The sequence below is a fragment of the Stegostoma tigrinum genome, chromosome 37 (assembly GCF_030684315.1).
Source record: "Stegostoma tigrinum isolate sSteTig4 chromosome 37, sSteTig4.hap1, whole genome shotgun sequence".
In the NCBI taxonomy this organism is placed as follows: domain Eukaryota; kingdom Metazoa; phylum Chordata; class Chondrichthyes; order Orectolobiformes; family Stegostomatidae; genus Stegostoma; species Stegostoma tigrinum.
Window position 1 is genome coordinate 12,960,726 of NC_081390.1, and position 24,462 is coordinate 12,985,187.

Genomic DNA, 24,462 nt, shown 5'->3' on the forward strand with positions numbered 1-24,462 from the left:
TCTAGTTACGAGCTCAGAAACTTCAAGCTGATCTGTCAGATACCATTTCAACATTTCTGAAATAGTGCAGAACCAATGCTCAAGTAAGAATGAGGTACTGAAAGAATTAATATTAGAACAAAATTAGTACTGGAGAACTTAATTGGACCAAAAAAGAACAAATTCATTGGACATACATGCTACAGTTTTAAAAGAAATGGCTACAGCAAGTCGGTGCAGTGGCCTTGATCTTTGAGAATTCACTGGATTTTATAACAGATCCATAGACTGGAAGGTAGCAAGCCTAAGAACAAAGGGAAGAGAGAAAACAGCAAATTATAGGCCAGTTAGTTTGACACAAGTAATAGCAAAATATGGTTGGTATAATGGATAAACAATGCACTCAAAAAACATAAATCTGCTACAGCCTACATGGATTTACTACAAGAAAATCATGCTTGAAGAATCTGAGTGATGCTTTGAAGTTGTAATTAGCAGAGTGGACAGAGGAGAACCTATGTAATTGGATTGTTAGAAAAAAAAAGTGTTCTAAAAGATACCAAACAACAATTTGTACTTATATAGTACATTCAATAATAGTCCAACATCCCAGTGTGTTTCACTGGAGTGTAAGAGTCATTTGATACAGACTCATATACTCCTGTTATAAGCTGCATCCCACCACAGCTTGACATGGAATTCAGTATAATCATAGCACTGGCCAGTGCATTCAAGGCATTGTTAAAACTTTTGGCAACAAATTTCACTATCAACAAGATTTAGCAATCTAGTCCAAAGTCCCTGGAAGAGTCTCCTAAACTCGTAAAAGTTGACTTCCATTTTCAAAAAAATGTAATTGAACAGAGGCAAGTAGTAACAATCTTTCTATTCCATACATCTAACTGTACTTGTGAAATTTCTCGACACCTCTTGGCTAGTTATTAAAAAAAATCTATAACATAACCTAGTCTGTGAAGTAGCTCACATCAGGAAAGTCTATCAAACTGTTTGGAGGATCCATCCATTCTCTCTTTGCCTTAGACTGGCTCAAATTAGTGCAATCTGTGGCCAATGGTATGACAAAGTTTTATTAACAGGCTACATTAATTCTAAGTAGTCACGCACAGCAGGAGAGACCACACTGTCTGTGAGCCCTCACACACTACATACCTCGGGAGTATGCCTTTACATACTCAATATCTGAGTCACTGAGTAAGCCCAGCAATAAAAAAAAAACTCAGCATACTTTGACTTCTAAGAATTCCTAGTCTGAGAAATGACTAAGTTAAAAATGTAGTTACCACACTGATTTACTAACAGATTGTTGATTGCAATTAGTAAAGTACACACGAGCAAATGATAACCAGGTACACAGAATTTAGCTCCTGCATCTTAGAATACAGGTATAAAGAATAACTGCACTAACTGCAGTAAAATGGTTATGTAAAACTAAACCCTTACCATTTTTTTATTTAAGAGAGAGGATCTTGTTGACTTTTGCTTTGTCTTTCTGTTAGCTCTGGAGCAACAGTCGAATTGGATCAAACCAATTTCAATCATACTTTCCAATTACTTTGCAGCTCACCAAGCAAACATTAAGTATTTCCAAAGTTTCCCTCATATCCACAAGTCAATAGGTAATATCCTGAATTGCTTGAAAAATGCCTCCAAGGTGTGAACTAAGGTCAAATGGCTTCTTCCTGTGCAATTTCTACTGAACAGCAGGACTGTTATTTAACTGCACCAGATCTTTGGAACTAATATGAAATAAATCCTCAATTTTCGTACTTTCGTGCCCTATAATTCTGTACTGCAGCTTGCACAAGGTACATCTGCATTTTAATTTATAACAATCTATTTTTATTTATAAATAATATATTTTTCCAAGAGTAACAGTTGAAATCTACTACTACAGAGGCTAAGCAGTCTAAGGCAGTGGATTCACGGTCCAGTGTTTGCAGGCATGGGTTTGAATGCCAACATTGCTAATTTTGCTGGTATACTGACATTTGCAAGCGTTGTTATCTTTCAGGGTAAGCTGCACCATCAGGGTAAGCTGCACCGTCAGGGTAAGGGAGACTAAGGCAGATCTCCAGAGCGTGAGGGGAGCAACAAGGGAAATGAAGTATGGATCAACAGACTTACTTGTACTGAGATCAATGGTGATGCATTTCACGACTGCAGAGAAAGCAACAGATTGGTGAGAATTAGTCAATACTTCCCATATTTTAAGTAAAAGTTGGATATTTAGGGTATCTAAGTTTGTAGACCATTTTTTCCCCTCTCTTTTTCAGAGAAATATCTTTTCATAATAAGTCTGTATTTACTCAAAAGGTAACCATTAACTTTGGAAGAGTTGTAAGATGGCAGGTCATAAGAGCCAAGTGGAGTGCACATCCTACGGTATGTATAAAGCCATCAAAATACCATGCACCCCTGATAAACACACCTGCAGAAAGTGTCACCAGCCACACAAGCATAAGCTCCAGTTTTCAGAACCTGAGCAGTGACTGGAGTCACTGTTGTACATCACAAGGAAGACGGCTACACAGGGAGGGAACAGTTCGCACCACAGGTTCGAAGCTCACAGGCTGAGATGAATAGGGTAAATATCCACTTTGGTAGGAGAAACAGATGTGTAGAGTAATTCTTAAAGGGTAAGAGGTTGAAAAGTACAGATGTACAATGGGGGTCCTTGTTAATGAGTCACTGAAAGCCATTAGAAATACATAATGGGGATACAATTTTAAAATAAAGGGAATGCCACTTGGTCCAACTCAGTTGCAAACCTTTGGAGTTCTCTACCACTGTGTTGAGTATGTGTAAAGTAGAGATGGATAGCTTTCTGATTACCAGTGGCGTACAAAGTTATGGGAACTGAGTAAGGTATCAACGTTTTTGGCCTGCCATATTGTACTGAATAGCAAGAAAAGCTCAATGAGCTACCCCGATTCTATATTCCTAAATCAAGATACTGAAGCATAAAAACCAATTTGAAGAAACATGAATTTTAGTTTTAAGAGGCACACGGGATAAAAATACACTGTAGCTAATGATGAATCAGTTCCCATTCAAGGTTATATTCCTAATAATGCAATCAATTTCCCTAGCCCTCCACCCCATTGTCATTCGTCCGCATCACGTGACTAAAAATCCCCCAGAATCTTATTTATATTCTTCATAAGTTCCTATTTTCTGAATGTGAAAATTGAAAGAAATTGAAACAAGCATTAAGTTAATTAACTAAAAGCAAAATACTGCAGATGCTACATACCTGAAACAAACACAGCGCTTGAGAAAGCAGGTTAAGAGTCATCATACCAGACTTAAAACATTAACTTTTACTCTCTCCAGAGATGCTGCCAAACCTGTTGAGTTTCCCCTTGCATACTCTCTCCCAGTTTATTATAGAATTTCTAAAGTACAGAAGGTGGCATTTGGCCCAGTGATTCCACATTAACCCTCCAAACAGCATCCCACTCAGAGCAACACCCCTGCTCTATGACTGCAAGCCTGCATTTCTCGTGGCTAATCCACCAAGCCTGCACATCCCTGGACACTATGGACAGTTCAGCATTGCCAATCAACCTAACCTGCACATCTCTGGACTAAGAGGAAACCCACACAGACACAGGGAAAATGTGCAAACTCCAAACAGACAGTTGCCTGAGGGTGGAATCAAACCCAGGTCCCTGGTCATGAGGCAGCAGCACTAGCCACTGTGTAACCCAAAGTTTATTTAACTATTTGTAGCAGACAGCAATTTCACATAAGTATGACTGGGAAGGCTACAAACAGCACAGCAAAGTTCATTAGACTGATTCACGGAGTAACAGGGTTGGTCCAATGGTGGAAGATTGAGTAAATAGATCTATGTTTTCCGAAGTTAGAAGGATTTAAAGCTCAAAAATACAAGAGTCTCGACAGGGCAAGAATCAAGGATACTGAAAGGTTATTCCCTGTATTTGGAAAGGGTGACACAAAATCAGGATAAGAGACTGAGATACAGAATTTTTGTAATTCCTAGTCCAGGGACTTGTTGATGCCCCGTTGTTACATGGTGTTCAGTTTTGAAGAAGGGTCACTTGATCCGAAATTTTAATTCTATTTTCTCTCCATAGATGTTGCCTGATCTGTTGAGTCTTCCAGCAGTTTCTGTTTGTCCTTCAGTCTATTCAGCACAGTTCTGGTCTCCTTATTTAAAGGAAGAATGCAAGTACTTTTACAGGCAATTCAGAAGAGGCATACTCAATTGATATCTGGAAAGAATGGATTGTCTCCTGAGGAAGGGTTGTAAAGACTGCTTGTTTCACTGGAGTGTGAAACAGTGAGGATAACTTAATTGAATGAAATAAGATCCAAAACTTTCTTGACAAGGAGACATGGAAGGAGTACTGTTTAAAAATTAGGGGTCCCTCCTAGTATTGAGATGACAAGAATTTTATTCTGTCAGACGTTTGTGCACTTTGAAACTCACTACCTCAGAAGTTTTCGTTTCTTTATTCATTGGAGGTGGACATCACTGAGCAGGCAATATTTACTTCCAACCGTAAGTGCCTAGATGGCATTGTTGTGGGTCTGGGTCTGGAGTCACATGCAGACCAGACTAGGAAAGGATCACAGATTACAATCTCTAAAAGGACATTAGTGAATCAGATGGGTCTTTCCTGACAATGGTTTCACTGTCATCATCTGACTGTTAATCCCAGATTTTTATTGAATTCAAATTCCACCATCTGCGATTGGTGGGATTTGAATGTTGGTCCCCAGGATATTACCTGAAACTCCAAATTAACAGTCCAATGATAATACTACCAGGCCATCCCCTCTCCTTGGGAGCCATACAGCACGAAAACAGAACCTTTAGTCCAAACAGTCCATGCCAAACATAATCTCAAATTAGACTAGCCCAACCTGCCTACTCCTGGCCCATTTTCTTCCAATCTTTCCTATACGTGTACTCACCCAAATGTCTTTTAAATATTGTAAGTGTATCCACATCTACCACATCCTCAGGAAGTTCGTTCCTCATGCAAACCACCCTCTAAAAATTTGCGCCCCAATGTCCTTTTTAAATATTTCTCCTTTCAGTTTAAAAATAAACCCTGTTTTGAAACCCATCATCCTAGGGAAAAGACAACTACTATTGATGCTATCTATACCCGTCATTATTTTAAAAACTTCTATATGGTCACATCTCAACCTCCTACACTTCAGTGAAAAAGGTCCTGGCCTATCCAACCTTTCATTCGCGAGATGTGGGCATCGCTGGCTAGGCCAACATTTATTGCTCATTTCCAATTACCCAGAGAGCAGATAAGAATCAACAGCATTTCTGTGCACCTGGAGCTAGACCCGATGAGAATGGCAGTTTTCTCCCCTAAAGGATAATAATTAACGAGATGGGTTTTTCTGACAACCAACATTGTTTCATGTTATAATTAGATCCTTAATTACGGATTTTCTTTTGCTGAAATCCCAACTTGTGTCTATCTTTACAACATGCTCAAAAGATTCATTTATGTGGATTAAACCCCCTTAGGCAGATAGTACATGGAGTTGTGCAGTCTTCTTAACAAGTGGGCAGGACTATTCTGTCAGTTGATATTCCTCTTTCTTAGTATTAAGGATCTCACCTTCCTAGTGTTTGGGCCTGCACAGCAACTTTGCTAAGTTGGAGTCAGTCAGGTGTTTGGAAATTTTTACATGTTACAGGTCAATCTTTATGGATGTTGTGATGTCAAATTTCCGGTGAACTCTATGCAGTGAGACACTGTTGACAGCCAGAGGTCCAACTGTAAGCAACAGGCCATGATCAAGATGATTCAGGAAAATCACACACTTAACAACCGTGGTGAGCAGTAAGCATGATAAGCATACAGGTGACAGATGCATAGAGATCCCTTTTGTGCTGGCTGAAAGGTTTGTTACCATGGATACTCCTTTGCGAAGGACATCTTCAGTGGGGTAATAGCATAGCATTTTGCAGATTCTGATGACATGGGAACCACTATTTTTGTCTCCTCCAATGAGCCTGATCATTGAAAAGGGGGTATTCTCCTTCAATTTCTTCTCAATCTTTGACTCAAGTGGTCTGTATTTTCACTTGTATATGGCTCTCCTAATATACGTGGCAGAGGCCCTGAGCCAGCACAGGGTTGTGGCTACCTTGGTGACGTGGTATCTTTTGTTCCTTTGTATCTTCCACCATCAATTCCTTCTCTCCTGCTGTCTGCCACCGAATTCAAATTCTACCATCTCCCATGGCAGGATTCAAACCCGGGTTCCCAGAACATTCCCTGGGTCTTAAGTGTCGAAGGCAGGGTCATTGAATATTTTCAAAACTGAAGATCTAATCTTGTTAAGTAAGTGAATCGAAGGTTATCTGGGGGTAGACAGGCTTATGGAATCCTAAATGCAAACAGATCAGCCATAATTTTCAGATTATTACGATGGCAGGCACAAGGGACCAAATAACCTACTTCTGCATCTACCTTCTTTATTTGGAAACATATGTAACACTAGATAGAAGGATGTATCGTCTCTTAGGCAATCAAGAAATTGAGAGTGGACAAAAGGCTGGAGTTGTAGCTGAAGAGCAGCTTTAATCATATAGAAGACCAAACAGGCAGATTATCTTCTCTTGCTTCTGTTATTTCTTGTATAATACTATATATTCAGAATCAAACCCCAAATCTGCACTAAGTTCTTTCCCCTTTTCTGATTTCACTGTTTCCAGTTCCTACTGTCCAATTTAATTATTCCTACGGAGCTGCCACTGATTGACAAATTACAGACAAAGAGGACATTACAATAAGAGACAGAAAATGCAGTTAATGGTAATGTTGCTTCTATACTAACAAGTGTCATATTACAGATTTATCTTGTTCAAGTGCATGTTTTGCAAGAAATTTAGAAGCTCAGAATATTAGGCAGGATCAGCTGTATTTTAGAATAGCCCATGAATGGGAAGAAATTTTGTCACATTTATTCACAAAGATTAGGGAAGCAGGAGGGAATTGAGTGTTTTCTTAAATGATGTGTCACATCTATAGGCAGCCAACTGGTTCAATTTCAATATGACACGACCTTACTTGCTCCAGAGTCAACTGACAAAGGATGCTCAGTGCAAACCTCAAGCAGCTACTTACATTGATTCACTGCTTTCCAACTTCTGGAAATACTTTTCAAATTATTATTTTTCAAAGCAGTAAAATTTCTTAACAACATTTTCATAACACTGGTCAGCATACGTGGAAACAGCCACATTTGGTTTTGGCCAATCTATTCCTGTACACCACATTAAAGGACGACGATGAAAGATCTAAGATAATGGGAACTGTAGATGCTGGAGAATCCGAGATAACAAAGTGTGAAGCTGGATGAACACAGCATCTCAGGAGCACAAAAGCTGACGTTTTGGGCCTAGACCCTTCTGTCTGTCTGTCATTTACAAATCACAAGTCTTAAGTCATGATCATGAGTCAGAATAAGGAAGCTGATGACGAGGCTTCTTGAGGAATGAAACACACCATTACTTAACATTGATCAAAATGTTGGCCCTCAGTAACTATGAACCCTGGCCAATTTGCTGAGAAAATGGCATTACGATGCCAGTTCTCTCAGTTTGCCATAACTCTACTGTTGAATCTTTTTTCCAATGATGGACTGTTCACACAAATGTATAGAAGCAATTCGAAATAGGATGATTAACTATGTCACAGCCTATGGAGCATTCAAATTTTTTTTTAATCATTGTAGGTGACTGAAACATATACTTCTGAGCATCATGGCCCATAAAATTTCCTGGCTTAAATTTGCAATTTTTGAGAATTTGAGTTAACTTTCCCAGTGGTCTATTCCGATTTCCCCCTAACTGCAGGTCATTTTCTGATTTCAGATTGTGTGTTATTCTGGCAGCTGTGACTGCCTGAAGTGGGGTACAGATTGGAGGTCTCCAACAGTCTCACAATATAACACTATTAAAAGCCTCAGCACAATGTGCTGCATAATTCAAAGGGGCTGAATGAATACATGGACAGGGACCTGTCGTGAGATATTGTGTTGCCTACATTCCACGATTAGTCAGATGGACTGCACTTATCTTGTTTATTTTGATGTAAACTATAAACCGTACCAGAACCCTTCAAGCAGACCATGTGGTTAGGCCCAGGGAAAAAAAATGAAGAACATTAAAAAAAATCTGGTTTTGACTACATGAGAGTTTGGCCACTTAATGTTTCAATAGTCTGTCAGAATATGAATTTTAAGGCAATTCATGCTCAGATGTATGAAATGTTAGTCTTAGAAAAGGTTTCACTGCAACAAAGTGAAGTCTAACACTGAAAAATGTTAACTTGCTAGCGTTACAAAACTCCATATGATTTCATTTTCAGAAGTACGTCTGCTAATGACTCTGCCCAGCCAACCCAAATCAAAACCCAAACTTGCCAAACACTAATTTGCGTCTATCAACATCAAGAAGGATCCGATCTAGGCTACTGCACTGTAACAGTAGCAAAGCTACCATTTCCATTTCATACAATGGAAAATTCGTCAGCTTATATGAGAGAAAGAGAAATGAATCAATTCACATCCAGAAATTCATCTACTCGCTGGAGCCAGATCAAATGGGAACAGATCCTACAACTTGTTTCCTCATTGGTGCAGTATTGTATCTATGCTAGGGTTCACCGATCCTCAGCCAGATATGTTAAGCAGAATAAACTGGCCTGATTTCGCACAGAACATAAGGTGGGGATTTTATCTGGTAAAGGTTTGTCAGTAAACAGAGTGTCGCTCAGGCATTCGGGGGATCAGTACAACCAGCGCTCGAGCTCTGGCTCTGGGTCTGGGTCTGGCTGCAGCCCTGAAGACCCTCACAACTGGGCCTTGACAACAGTCCCGCTAACACGAACTTAAAACACCCTTAAGTAGCTGTTACTTACCGGCACAGACCCGCTCCGTAACAGGAGCAGATACTGCTTCTTCTTTTAACACCGGAGCCCGACCCCCATGTCAGATGAACACGCAAGAAAAACTCCACCTCATCGTCGCCTTCCCACACGCACAACATATCACTGCGTCCCCCGTAGCCCCGCACAACTCGGATAGTGAGCCCCAGGTACAGCGCCACCTGCCGTTCCGGAGGGCCAGAAATACTGCACAACCCCCAGTGTGAACCCCAAGTACAGCGCCACCTGCAGAACCGGAGGGATAACAAGTCTCGCACGCTCGGAGGGTAAACTCCAGACACAGCGCCACCTGCAGAAGCGGAGGGACAACAAGCTCTGAGGGAGCTGCAAGTGCAGTAGGACGGCACAGTGACCAAGATTAGCCAATGATCAGGAGTTTGATTACAAAGTTTTGTTTCCTCGTGTACTTTGCACTAACCGCAGGACCAGAGGAGAATCAGTGATATGGTGAACAGGTGGAGCGATTGAATGACAAAGGAGTTAGTTTTATAGGACCAAAGCGAAAAGTGATGTAAAAAGAAAATAGAGACCAATGATTAGCAAGAAAATGATCTTTGGTCTTCTTCGAATGTGTTATGAGACCACTTAACGTCCAGCCACCTGAGAAAGCAAATATACTCTCAGTTTCAGGTTTTTTTATGAAGGAGCCCTTAAGTACCACTTGAACTTTGACAGGGTGCCGCACAGGAGTCTGCTGAGTAAGATAAAGGTTCTTGGTGTTAGAGGTAAGGTGCTAGCGTAGATAGAAGATTGACTGTCTTGCAGAAAGCAGAGTGGGGTTAAAAGAGTCTTTCTCAGGATAACGACAGGTGATAGGTGATGTTCCACAAGCTTCAGTGTTGGGACCACAACTTTTCACTCATTGATGATCTGGATGAAAAAACTGAGGGCATTCTGGCTAAGTTTGCAGATGATACAAAGTTAGTTAAAGGGACAGGTATTATTGAGGATGCCAGGAAACTGCAGAAGGATTTGGACAGGTTAGGAGACTAGGCAAAGAAGTGGCAGATGAGTACAACATGGGAAAATGTGAGGTAAGAAGAATAGAGGAATGGATTATTTTCTAAATAGGGAGAAAATTTAGAAGTCTGAAGTGCAAAGAGACTTGAGAGTTCTAGTCCAGGATTCTGTCAAGATAAACTTGCATGTTGAGTCAGTATTTCAGAAGGCAAGTGAAACTTTTGCATTTATTTTGAGAGGGCTTGAATATGAAAGTAGTGATGTAAATCTGAGAGAGTGCTTCTGAGGCTCTGCTCAGGCCACATTTAGAGTATTGTGTGCAGTTTTGGGCCCAATATCTCAGGAAAGATGTACTGGCCCTAGTCTGCGTTCAGATGACATTAACAAGAATGGTCCCAGGAATGATTAGCTTAACATATAAGGAACATTTGAGGACTCTGGGTATATACTCAGTGGAGTTTAGAAAGATGAGGGGGATCAAATTGAAACTTACAGACTACTGAATGGTCTGGACAGTGTATGTTGGGAAGATGTTTCCATTGTTAGGACAGACTAGGACCCAAGGGTACAGCCTTAGAGTAAAGGGAAGACCTTTTTAGAATGGAGATAAGGAGAAACTACTTCAGCCAGAGACCGGTGAATTTATGGAACTCACTACCACAGAAAGTTGTGGAAGTCAGGTCATGGACTATATTTAAGACAAAGGTAGATAGGTTCTTGATTGTTAAAGGGATTAAGAATTACAGAGAGAATGCGGGAGAATGGGGTTCAGAAACTTATCAGCCATGATTGAATGGCAGAGCAGACTCAATGGGCTGAATGGCCTAATTCCTACTCCAATGTCTTATGGTCTTATAGCTTACGTTACATTCTATTGGAAGACGGGATTTCCCTGTCATGTATAATGCAAACTGTGGTGGGGATTATGGGCTGCCAATGTAATATCAGTTGTCTAGATAGGAGGTGGGGATAAACTGCCTAAAAAAAACAGACTCTCAGACACCACGTTTAACCTTTTCTTGTTGAATAGATTTAAGTTAAAATACGGCCTTAGGATCTATAATCCAAGATCAAATTTCTAAATGTTTGGAAAATGTGTAAATAGTCAAAGGGAGTCTGTTATGTACCTCCACAAGTTGTTTGGACTGTATCATTACTTTGTAATTAAACACATGGAAGCATTAAATTATAGAATGCCAACTTTAGGGAAGTAAAGAAACAGCACACAATCACTTACTTTGGCAGAGTTAGGAAATTGTGTTACTGGATAATTGAAGGCTTGAGTCAATTTAACTCATCAATGAGACATGGGGTTTAACTAGATCAGTTGGCTGAATGGCTGATTTCGCAACAAAGTGACACCAACGCTCTGGGTTGGCTTCCTATACCGGTTGAAATTACAGTAAAGGCCCTGCCTTCCCAAACCTCATTTGAAGTGTGGTGATGCTCAGGTTAAGCTCTAATGCCAGAGCGGACCATGGCTCTCCCTGAACGTGGTGACTTTCAAAAGGATAATGGAATCATGTGTAGAAAGTTTTCAGTCAGCGACCTGTGATGTTGTCATTGAAGGAAAGTAACTCAAAATCATTGATCCTGCACCTAAAAATGTGATGGGGAAAGAGTCTCAGTCCAGATACATAGAATTCCTCAGATGTTGTGTGGCCTCCTGATACAGAATGAGGCTTATTCTTCTGATATGCTGTCAGCCTGAAAGAAAACTAAGTTTGACAGATTTGGTTTCCAGTCAGATGGGGAGTGGGGCAGAGCTGCAAGTACAGAGTCTGCAGTTACAGAGGCTCATAGATAGTGCGAGCATGGAGGTGGCTCAATCTCTACCCAGAGAGAGGGCTTGATCCAATTTGGGAGGTGTCTGATCCCCGAGCTGAGGAGGAGGGAAGTGTTATAAGATTAATCTTCTTCATAGTGTACCATGTTTCCTGGTAAGACTCAACAGGGCTTGTTTGGTTGAGTGTAGTAGAGGAAAACCACTTGGTAGTCGAATGAGAAACACCTTTTATCTTACACAAGATATAGTTTATTTCATTAAAGCAACTCAGTACAAATTACATCGATATGACATGTATTCTTACTCAGACGGAGCATCCCCCCCCACCCCATATGTACATAAAGATAAGCTTTAATGAATAATGTATATTTTTGCCATAAAAAATCATTTATGTTTCTCCACAAACTTTACTGATTGAATGTTGCCTTATTCAAGTGAACAGGAGACTCCTTGACACCTCAGTTCCAAGGTGCATGTCAGGGAAAATTTGCACAAACTTTGGATTAGTTGTGTGTGCTGAGGAGAACTCGACGTAGTAGCAATTTCTTGATTGAGTTCTGGGCGAATGGCTATTGTTTTGTGTTTGGACAATACAGCAGTAAGTTCAGCACAACATTGTGGGCCGAAGGACCTGTGCTGTGCTGTACAGTTCTATGCTATATGTTCTTGCATCCAGCCCATGAAGCAGATATCATCTGTCTGCCTCTCTTTTCTGTGCATGGAAAAGTTAAAAAAAATTCCAAGCAGGTAGCTCCTCTCTTTTTTCCTTGCCAATTAACCTCTTGAAAAAAAGAGGAAGAACAGCTTCAAGGACTATGAAAGAGTGAATCCTCAATGGTAAATTGAGAAGCCAGGGTTCCACAACCCCATGTCCTTAGCAAGGAGTCAAATAGAACGAAAAGGAAACTGGAGGAAAACATCTCAGCAATGCCTAGAATCTGGTCTGGTGACAGAAGTGTGCTTAATGGATCTTCTTTGTTTCTTCCTCGCCTGAAGTATTGTCTCTTGCGCGTGTGTGTACGTGTGCTGCACGGATGCTGCCTGACCTGCTGTGATTTCCAGCATTTGTTATTTTCGATACAGATTCCAGCATCTGAAGTAGTTTGCTCCTGAAAGATTTTAAGATCCGTTTCTCTTCAGCTTAGTGCAATGGCTACAGTCACTTTTTCCCACGTAGGCCACAGTTACAAGAAAATCATTGTCCTTCCAACATTTTAGGACCAATAGACATTAATGCCTGAGGCAAATTGTCAGGATCTGCAGGGCACCTCACCTGCGAGTGTGCGTACATGAGTGTGTATGTGTGCGCGTGCATGAATGCAAGTGTGCGTGTGTGTGTGCGCGTACATGAATGCGAGTGTGCACGTGTATGTGTGTGCGTGTGACTGAAGTGGCTGCTGCCATCACCAGAGGCCAAGGAATGATGGGGAACCCTCGCCAGGTCATGCCGGGAAGGGTTTTCATGGGGTGGGTGTTACAGGCAGTAGAGTAGGGGCTGTTGGCAGCATGTCGAGAGAGTGGCTCTCAGCTGTTCCATCACGCCCACCCTCAATACTCAATACTGGAGCCCTCAATTAGTCAAATGAGTGCCTTTGATGAGGGAGGCTTTCAGATGATGATTGGCATCCTGCACTGTCTTACCAGCTGTGCACGACACACTCCAGGATACCAACTCTGCTGCAGCAGAGACAAGGCCCTTACAAAGCTCATTAATTATTCACTTAACGGTCTGATTTGACAGACATTGGGAAATCCAATGACAGGCCTGCCTGACCCAGATTTCATTTCAATGAAAGTGGGAACTCGGAGGTGGGGGGGGGAACTGATTGAATACACTCCCTGCCTCCAAACATGCCACCAGAGTAGAATTCTTCTCCCTATGTCTGAGAAAACTTTGCACCAATATTTTGTTACCAAACTGAAAATACAAGGATTTTGTTGAAAATTGTTGACTTAATTTGACTTTCATTGTCTGCTTCATGGTGTTTTATTTTGGCACCTGTAAGATCCAATGAGCCGCTGAATTGGAATATATCATTACTCAGCAGATTCAGCGTGTGCACCTGCTGATATACATCATATCATCTGGAGATGGTCCAAAAACTGGCAGGGAGCGAGTCCACACAGTCAACTGGGAGCAGTCCTTCTGAACCACAAAAGTTACTAAACAAACCTATATCACAGTGATGTCAAAGGAGGCAAATCAAACCGGTGGCAATCCCAGTTTTTCCAAGAATTCCAGCCCAAATGCCAAAATGCCTACAGTCATGGAGCTGGAGGAAATCTTACGTCAAAACAGGGTTCCGCTCAGCCGCATCGACGAGGTCTGGCCTAATCTATACATAGGAGATATGTAAGTACTCCTTCAAACGGCAGAAACACCGTTGGCAAGGTCAGTAGCATTGATTATACAAAAACGTGAAATGCGGATGGCACAGAGTGGGCTGGTAAGAGAAGCTAAAATGACGCCAGCTTGTCAAAGCTATCACTAAACTTCAAGCTGCACCAGAGGATCAGGAAAGCTGATGCATCAGAAGGGGCTGGGCCTGAGGTGTCGGCTTTCCTGCTGCTTTGGTGCTGCTTGGCCTGCTGTGTTCATCCAGCTCTACACCTTGTTATCTTAGATTCTCCAGCATCGGCTGTTCCTACTATCTCTCCCACTAAACTTCAAGCAGTTTGGTTGTATGCTGGGTGGGGTCGTTTCAGTAATTTCAAGGCTTCTGAATTCTCACTGTGTGGCTGGCTTAATCTTTTACTAAATTGTCCAATCCTGAGACACGTTTTCTACGAACTTTTAGTACCAGTATCGTGGGCTAAAACAGAATGCAAACAAAAACTTTTCACACTCTTTAGCAGAGCTGACATGAAGTCACTTCATTACTTCATGTCAGCTCTGATGAAGAGTCATCCAGACTGGAAATGTTAGCTCGCTGACCCTCCACGGATGCTGCCTGACCCGCTGTGATTTCCAGCATTTGTTGTTTTCAATGTAGATTCCAGCATCTGAAGTAGTTTGCTCCTGAAAAATTTTAAGATCCGTTTCTGTTTAGCTTAGTGCAATGGCTACAGCCGCTTTCCCACGTGGGCCACAGTTACAAGGCAATCAATGTACTTCCAACATTTTAGGACCACAACAGACATTTACGTCTGAGGCAACTTATCAGGATCTGCAGGGCACCTCACCTGCTGGTTCAATCAATGCTTTCAAAATAGAGATGGCAAGAATGGAATGAGAAGTGAAACCTTACCATTTTACCTGCCCAGCAAATCTCTTCTCACCAGCAGGAGGAGTTAAACATCCCTTTGCCACTGACAATGACCCTGTGCCTGCGTCACCAGCCTCAAAATCTCTCCACCCTCAACCTGTCCATCTTCCTGCTCACCTATCCACACCACCCTTCCCACTGACCAACCACAATAATCCCTCACCTGCATCCACCTATCTCCATTTCACCTCTTCTCCCACAGACCCCAACCCCCTCCTGTATTTCTGTGTTCCCCTCCCCCTCCCAAGTCCTGACAAAAGGTTTTGGCCCAATACATTGACTTTCCTACCCCTCAGATGCTGTCTGATGGACTGTGCTTTTTCAGCTCCACATTTATTGACTCTAGCTTCCAGCATCTGCAGTCCTTATTGTTTCTGATCAGCTGAAGCTGGCAGGATGGAGGTAAGGTGAGGATCTTAGAATCCCTCCAGTATGGAAGCAGGCCATTCAGCCCATCGAATCCACACCATCCCTCCAAAGACCATCCCACCCAGACCCACCCTCTACCCCTATCCCTGCAATCCCACGCCCTCCTGCCAAGGCATTATAGGCAATTTAACACAGCCAATCCACCTAACTTGCACATCGTTGGACTGTGGAAGGAAACTGGAGCACTCGGAGGAAACCCACACAGACACAGGGAGAATGTGCAAACTCTACACAGACAGTCGCCTGAAGCTGGAATCGAACCCAGGTCCCTGGCGCTGTGTGGCAGCTGTGCTAACCACTGAGCCACCGTGATGTGACAAAACATTTTTGCACAACTCTCAACATTAGCTGGATATTTGCATACTTCATTTCAGGAATTTTGTTTTTTTTTAGCTAGGCATCTGAGAGATAAGTAAATTAATGATTCCTTGAGGTTCCTTGAGTAATTACTGAGTATTCTTATAATTAATGTATGTCAAAGGGAGTAAGGGAACACCAGGCTACAAAAGTAACAACAAATACAACAACAGATGGGAAGTATCTGGTTTGCTGCTTAACCAAGGAACCGCAACCTGCAAACTTATGTTTCAACAAAGTAGCAGTGTCATGGGCGATAGCGAGCTGAAACATTACACCAAACACTTTGAATCATGTGTCAAGTGTATAAATAAACTGGGACAGTTGTTTTAGTTCGAAGACTTGAATTGATTCAATCCAGACTGATGTGCTGATCGCTTGACATTTTTAAAACGGTACCCTTTTGGCTGTGGAGACCTCAAGACCAACTGACATTCCTTCAGATATAGTAGGAACTGAAGAAGGGTCTAGGCCCGAAACGTCAGCCTTTCTGCTCCTTTGATGCTGCTTGGCCTGCTGTGTTCATCCAGCTCTAAACCTTGTTATCTGACATTCCTTCAAATAGTCTGTAAAATATGATGACACAGAATTATATAGTTATTACAGCAAAGAAAGATGCTGTTTAGTCCATCACATCTATGAAAACTTTTCGTACAGTAATCCAGTGGGTTCCATTCCCCATTCCATCCCTGTAGCCTATTCCCTTCAAACTTATTCCCTTCAAGATCCCAACCAACTTCCTTTTATAATCATTTGTCACCTGTGCTCATGGACTATTACACTGGCTGAGTAAAAGAGTTCTTCATTGCATCACTCCCCACACAAAACATTCAACCTGTGCCCCATACTCCTTGCATCATCATTTCAGGAATGGCCTTCCTTGTTTACCTTATTCAAGCCCATCATAACCTCTGGACTCCACTATCCAAGAACTTGTCAATCTCTTGTGCTCCATGCAGACCAATCTCACCTTCTCTAATCTAACCTCCATTCAAGCTAGAACTTCTCACTGTCAAATCATTCTGGTAAATCTCTACTTTATCCTCAGAAAAATCCTGACTGGTACAAGGAAGAATATTTGGTAACGTGGTCTGGTGAGTGTAAAAGGAATATTACGTTAGGAAATACTGCACCTGAGGAGTGCCAGTTTGATGCTGACACAATTGGGTTGAAATTGGGGAAACTGAACCATTTTCATAAGTGGCTTCCCTGACATTGACAAACACAATCCCTTGCCAACTGTGCAGAGAAGGATAAGCCAATAACATTGTAAACATGTTTGTGCATTCTTGAAGTATTTTATAATATCTTTTGCTTCATTAGGACAATAGCTCATGACAGATTTCGTCTTTGGAAGTTGGGTATCACTCATGTGTTAAATGCAGCACACAAACAGGTTGCGTCCAGTGGATGCCAAGATTTCTATGGTCCCAGTGTGGATTATTATGGTATTGCAGCTCATGACGTACCAACGTTTGACATTGCTGCCCATTTCTATTCTGCAAGTGACTATATACATAAGGCACTCGATATATTGGGAGGTAAGAGACCATTCTAGCATGTCAAATAGTCCTATAAGCTGGCTTGATTCTTAATTTCATTACAAAGATAATAAAAAGAGATGCTGTGGATAATGTTGTTCAGTAATTCAGTTAATTAAGGTTATAATTAACTGAACTATATGTAGTCCAAGGTTTTATCCTCATAACTAACTTCCTAGAATCAGCCAGTGCTAAATTTGTACATCTATCAGGAGTTCCACATTTGGCTTTATCAATTTGGGTAAGTACAGGAAAATTTCTTTTTCGTTTGTTCACGGGATGTGGATATCATTGGCTAAGCCAGAATTTACTGCCCATTCTCGCTTGCCCAGAGGGTACATTGCTGGATGTCCAGAGTCAAATGTAAGCCAGACCAGGTATAGTTGGCAGGTTTCCTTCCCTAAAGGATCAAATGAACCAGATGAGCTTTTACAATATTCAACGGTAGTTACATGGTTGCCATTAGGTTAGCTTTATATTCCAGATGTTAACTGATTTCAGATTTCACCAGCTGAAATGGTGGGACTCAAACCCATGTCCCCGGAACATCAATCCAGGATTCTGGGCTACTAGGGCAGATGCTGCCCACTACGGCACTGCCTGTCCAATTGGGTCACCATCGATAATGTACATTCAGTGATCTCTTCTGGAAGTGTACGTTCGGGAACCTTTTGAGTTTAAACAGCCTTCTTTATCATAGATGATCTGGCCATACCTGTGGCATAAAAGTGGCAAATTTTGTGCATTAGAATTAGTTGAAAGAAAGGGCGTTGGAGTTGTTTCTTAATAAGTAAAACAAGACCCCCTCCCCAATTTACAGACCACCTGTGCTTGAATCAGACTCCTGAAGGCTAAAATCCATCTCTGACAATCATTCCCACATTACGAGATAACAGGACAGGCAAACAACAGTTATTAGAGTTAAGGATAAGGAACATCTTAAAGAAAAGTTTGAGAGAGTGAATTTTGGATGCATAGGGCAGCTAGCTACATGGCTATCAATGATTGAGTGAAGGAAATTGGGATGCAGGAGACCAGAATGAGAGGATTGCAGATATCTCGGAGGTGTGTTTGAGGAAGGGCAGACGGCGGTTACAGAGGTAGGCAAGGCTGAGGCAAAGGAGGGATTTGAAACCAAGGACAAAAATTTTAAAACTGAGGCCATAGAGGACCAGGAAGCAATGTTGATGTGATGGGCCTTAGTATGCGTTAGGATACGTACGGCAAACTTTGATACAGCAGGTCCTGTCAAAAAAAATGGTACTTCATAAACCATGCAACAGTTATGTACAACAGAAAATATATGGATGAACAAAGCAGAATTCATTTCTACCCCAAAACATCCTTAATTACATTCACTGTTAATGCTAAAGAAAAGACTGATTGACACTGTGCCCCTTGGCTGTTAAAGCTCAATGCTTGTAATAGTTTGCAATGTAAAATGTGGCTTCACTGTAACCATGGGCTCAATACTCAAATGTTAATTTAAGGCTAAGTTGTCAATTTGTAAAAACACAAACACAGATGGGACAATTACCCAAAAAGCAAAAAATCCATACGATAGTGGATTTCTGTAATGGTTAGGCTGTTTTGAAAAAGTAGATTGTCCCAATTGTTGATGAGTTAGTTCTATTGTTAAAAAAAAAACTCACTTTGATCAATTCTTCTTGATTTTCATCAAGATGTTTGAATGTCAAAAGCTTTTAATGCTGTTTTGTCATTCTCAGGAGCTCAAAAAAGCTCAAAAACTTTCTAAAGTTTTAGCAAAGATTTGTAGCTCGGGTTGTGGGGGAGATTGTTGACTTGCTCACCGAGCTGGCTTGTTCTCGTTCAGACATTTCGTCAACATGCTAGGTAACATCATCAGTGGGGCCTCTGAAGAAGCGATGTTATTCTACTCTGCTTGGAATTTATACTGTCTGCTCCATTAGGGTGAGTACTGTCATTTCCAGTTTTGTTCTCTATTGGTTTGTATAGGGTCCAATTGTTTTTGTTTGTTGATCAAATTATGGGTTGAGAATTGTTCTGCTAGGAGTTCCCATGCATGGCTGTGTTTGACTTGGGCTGCTATGGTTACATTGTCCCAGTTAAACTGATAGCCTTCACTGTCAGAGTGTACTGATTTTAGGGAAAGTTCATCATGTCGTTTTGCTTCTAGCTGATGTTCATGTATTCTGATGGCTAGTTTCCTTCCTGTCTGTCTGATGTAATGCTTGTGGCCGTCAGGTGTGGCATGGTATTCTGCATGTTGGGGGAATAGAGTTTTCAATCCTTGTGAGTGTTTGTCATTGAGTGGCTGTGGGCTTGTGCGCCGCATGATTCCTAGTGGTCCTAGGAGTCTTGTTGTAAGTTCTGATATGTTCTTGATATTGGGCTGTGTGGCTAGTGTGTTAGGATGTACTGTGTCCTCTTCTTGTTGTCTGTTTAGAAGGCAAGTGCAGATGAAGTTCTAGTTCTGAACTAGACTCCAGTCATAATATGTTGGAATTCAGTACTATAATGAAACAGGCTACTGTTGAGGAAATTTTTAAAGAGTGAATAAAACGTTCAAGAAATTAAATTCAGAAAAATGTACAATAAATCTCACAGCCTTCTCTGTCATAGAAAATATAATGATAGTCCTTTTTAATGATGCTGTGTATTCCAGTCTTTAGAATGGCTACCTCAGTACCGCAGAATCATCTATCATAGTCTCAGGAAGAAAGAACAATAAAAGCTGTCCATTTTTCTCAGAAGCCAAACTATAGGATTTAAAAGTATCTTAGCTGCTGAAATATTGACATTAGCAGAAGGTATAGATACAGCGACGTATGTAAACAATGTTCTAAAGGAAATGCAATCTCAAAAGTCTGCCCATAGAAGGTTATATGTGGACAACTGTTCTCTTTGGGACAAAGTACATTTGACAAAGGGCATCACTGAGAAAATGTTGAGGATCAGCCTTCTAGCATCAAAGAAATATTAGAAAGAAAAAGGATTTCCAAAATAATATGGGCTGTTGCAAATCACCAGTTGTTAGATTATTTCATAGAAGTGCTTGCTCCAAGGAATTACTGAAGAACCTCAAAGACGGATGTCCGGTGGTATGAGGAGTTATAAGAACATTTAAAAAAAAAGCTTGTGTATAGGCTTGTTTGTGACTAAAAATGTTGCTGTTGATGGTTTAAAGAAAGAAAGGAAAATATGAATTGTTGATTGCATTGTATGGAATACGAAGAAAAAATGTTTTTTACAGGTTATCTTAATTTACATTACTTTTAGTTCATAATTATATATTTCCAAAAGTTTTATTTAAAAAGACGAGGGAAGTTTGTAATTTAGCAAGGAGTTGGGTATGTGTTTGGGATCAATTATTGATTCATTAATTGACTGGGCAGTTATTGATTGGGAATGTGGTCTCTTGTGGCACACTGGTAGTGACCCTACTTTGAGCCAGAAGGTCTGGGTTCAAGCCCCACCGGCAATAAGGTGTATAATAACATCTCTGAACAGGGTGATTAGAAAAATAGGTAAGACTGAATAATAAATCAACTCTATCTACCAAAACAACAGCGTCATTTTCTGACATTTTTGACATTTCAGCAGATCCACCTGAACACCTTTGCTCATGACCTCCACCCTGCACAACTCCCTGCCCCCAGTACTTCAAAAGAGCTGTCAGTCTCTGACTCAGACATCACAAGAACTGCTGGTGTCAGAGATAACAGTGTGGAGATTGAGGAAAACAGCAGGCCAGGCAGAAAGGGTCCTGACCTGAAACGTCAACTTTCCTGCTCCTCTGATGCTGCCTAACCTGCTGTGCTCTCCAAGCTCCACACGGTGTTATCTCAGTCTCTGACAGACTGACTGGCGGCCCTCAGTAGATAACACTTTCAACCCCTGGGGAGGCAGGCCAGGCAGAAAGGGTCCTGACCTGAAACGTCAACTTTCCTGCTCCTCTGATGCTGCCTAACCTGCTGTGCTCTCCAAGCTCCACACAGTCTCTGACAGTCTGACTGGCGGCCCTCAGTAGGTAACACTTTCAACCCCTGGGGATGCTATCTCTGCTTAATTGGCTTATGGTTTGGTGAGCCTTCACAAATAGAGACAGTGCGAGTCTCCAGCTGGCATGCAAAACATCTCATCAAGATTCCGCCTGCTACTTCCAGCTCTTTTGAAGTTTATTTCAAGCTATAAAAACTAATATTAACAACTGTACTTTAATTTTAATAAAAGCTTTGTTATTCTCAGAATCTGTTTTGATTCAACAAACAGGAGGAAACTTGTAGACTTCACAAAAGATCAAGTCATGCACTCACGAGTAATTAATCAAAGCTGCATATTTCTATGGATGAAGTTAAACAGCCAAGATTGTATTTTATTCATAGGATTAAACTTTTTTCACTGTCGAATGAGCTAGTTGTCAATTTTAGTACAGTGATGCAAACTATGAAGCTGTGGCATTTAAGATTTTGTATGTAAGCATGACACATTGTTTGGCTACCATACTTAGAAAGGTTTTGGGATGTGCCAATCTCACCACACTATCGTGTATTGGTAGGTAACACAGGCCTTAAAGAACAGTATTAATAAAGCGAAATAAAAAGTCCATTCTGTCTAGAAAGTTCTGCACCAAAAGGCGCAACATCAAACTGATTTCAGTAATCGGTAAATTAAATCCAAAACAAACCTGACTCCTGGAATTGAAGGCATGATTAACAACAATTAAAATCTAATGGATTTCAGGAAAGGGTCAATAATTAGATGCTGCGTACTTAAAAGAGCACTCAGGTTATAATTTGGAATGTTGGTTACTCTTGTTATAAAGCACAAACTAACCGTCCTGTCCTACAGTGAAATTGTGATGCTTCAACACAGTCACAGGACAGAAAACAGTGCACAGCAGGGCCATAAGGGCAGATGACATTGTCGGCAGGAAGTGAGGTTCTATCCAAAAAGGAAGATAGAAAAGCTCAAAAAATTAAACCATTGACTGTCAAAATTAACAACATGAATGTCAATCTCAGAGAGAGCATCTTTTAGGAAAGATATTAATTTGAGACTCATCCGCCTGATCAGGGGTGAAAGATCATATGGCTCAAATTGAAAAAAGAGAAGGAATGTTCTTCCAGTGTCCAACCACAATATTGGTGTTCCTTAATTCCCAAGACCACCCGCAAGACTTAACCTTATTTTAGGAGCTCACATACAGTATATGGGTTCGGGCCTAGATACAGCTATTGTGTCACACTTGTATGAATAACCATTGATTTTAAGGACGAACATCTTAAAAACCTATTTTGACACTACAGTTTTGAAGTACAGCAGTTGAAATGTGACTGTTAATCACCTACTGGTCGGCAGGGGGAGCACTACAACAACATTCACAAGATTTCACAGACCAGGTCCCGATCCAATATAATTGAATTTAAGAACTGCAGATGCTGCAAATCTGAGACAAAAGCAGAAATTGCAATGGAAACTCAGTAAGTCTGGCAACATCTGTGGGAAGAAAACCTTCTGCTGAGGTTTTCAAGCAATTTATGTTTTTGTTTCAGATCCTGATCCACTTCTGTGCAATCTTTCCCCTACTCCATTCTGTACTTCTTCTGGCTGGGCATAGTTTCACAGGTACCAGCTGCTCCTGGTACAATGCCTGTATGACCATTCCTCGTGGGTGAGCTATTGCGCTGGAAATGGAAAAGCAAAGTTTACTCCTACCTTGCTCTTTTTCAAGTGTAAGCTGGTGATATTGGTGAGGAGCTGGTGTAGTGATAATGTGGCTGGACCTATAACCCTGAAGCCTGAAGTAATGTCCTGGGGAAATGTGTTCAATCACAGCAGCTCATGATGTTTGAGTTCTATGAGAGGAAAATAAAACTCGTAGAGTTTAGTTTTCTTTATATAAGCCTGATGGCAATCATATTACTAGAGTCAATTGGTCAGTAAAAACCCATCTGGTTCACTAATACTAATACCATCCTTACCTGGTCTGGCCTACATGTGACTCCTGACCCACAGCCATGTGGTTGACTCTTAACTGTCCTCTTTGCAGTTAGGGATGGGTTATAAATGCTGCCCCAGCTGGTAATTCCCACATCCCATGAATAGATTTTAAAATACTGTGTTCGCTGGTTATATTCACCCAATCTGCTCCACTTATAAAACATTCCACTGGGAAATTTGCTGCCTGGATTTAAACCGTCAATCTACAGGAAATATTCAACATGGAGCCGTATAACTGAATGTTAATCTCCTGTATTTTAAACATTGTTGTTAATGTCACAAAGCAAAATTAAAATCATGAGACATATTCCGTCTGTTGGCATTGGCTAATAGTCCCCACGGCTAGTCTGAATCAGTGTCTAATTACAAAGTGGTTTTGTTCTGTCACATTCCAGGTTATAAATACAGTATTACAGAAGATGCTACGATGTACAAAATGATACAGAGATAACAAGGTGTAGAGCTGGATGAACACAGCAGGCCAAGCAGCATCATAGAAGCAGGAAAGCTGACGTTTCGGGCCTAGACCCCTCTTCAGAAAATGAGAATTTTTGTTTCAGATCCTGATCCACTGCCTGCTCCTCTGATGCTGCTTGGCCTGCTGTGTTCATCCAGCTCTACACTTTGTTATCTCAGATTCTCCAGCATCTGCAGTTCCTACTACCTATAGAATGATACATTTTATCCAGAAATTTAAAACAGTGTTTTGTGGTTTTCTCACCCACAGGGAAGATCTTTGTACACTGTGCTTTCGGATACAGCAGGTCAGTCTCCTTAGTACTGGCCTACCTCATGATTTATCATCACCTTTCTCTGCTCGATGCAGTGAAGACAGTGGCTTCTCATCGACGGATATTTCCCAATCGAGGGTTTTTAAAGCAGTTACGAAACTTTGACATAAAATTACAACAGGAAAGGATTGTTTGACTTCTTTCCCTCTATTGAAACCAAACTGTGGCTTTTTGATAACGATAATATTTATCAGTATCTGTGCACAGCATGGTTCATATTTACTATTATGACCCTAATTTGTGCACCACCGTGACTGTAGCTAGAAGAGTTTAGAGTCCCACCACATTATGAGCAGAGATACTGCAATTTGATTCTTATCTCAGTCAGAATGAACTTATATCTGATTTGTAAATGTTTTTGCTTTTTATTTCACCACTACCTGAGCAACATGG

General features: G+C 41.1%; 2 protein-coding genes and 1 pseudogene across 2 annotated transcripts in view; 1 reads left to right on the top strand and 2 right to left on the bottom strand.

The window, feature by feature from the left end:
• The window catches only part of samd8 (sterile alpha motif domain containing 8), a 47,526-nt gene extending 38,452 nt beyond the window's left edge, over positions 1–9,074 (bottom strand). The window contains exon 1 of the mRNA XM_048563557.2: positions 8,928–9,074. The gene's annotated coding sequence lies outside the window, so the exon portion shown is untranslated. The remainder of the gene's footprint in view (positions 1–8,927) is intronic.
• Positions 5,569–13,015, bottom strand: LOC125467448 (large ribosomal subunit protein eL6-like; annotated as a pseudogene).
• A 940-nt stretch (positions 13,016–13,955) lies between these two features.
• Positions 13,956–24,205, top strand: LOC125467449 (dual specificity protein phosphatase 13-like). The gene is made up of 3 exons (XM_048563272.1): positions 13,956–14,053; positions 17,076–17,293; positions 24,006–24,205. Exons 1-3 carry the CDS (start codon positions 13,956–13,958, stop codon positions 24,203–24,205), a joined length of 516 nt encoding a protein of 171 aa, XP_048419229.1.
• Positions 24,206–24,462: the final 257 nt, after the last annotated feature.

Bases quoted from the DNA above. Each gene is read 5' to 3' on its own strand.
- LOC125467449 (XM_048563272.1), top strand. From the start codon at position 13,956: ATGCCTACAGTCATGGAGCTGGAGGAAATCTTACGTCAAAACAGGGTT. The intron at 14,054-17,075 runs GTAAGTACTCCT...TTGCTTCATTAG, and splicing joins AATCTATACATAGGAGATAT to GACAATAGCTCATGACAGAT. The intron at 17,294-24,005 runs GTAAGAGACCAT...TCTCACCCACAG, and splicing joins GGCACTCGATATATTGGGAG to GGAAGATCTTTGTACACTGT.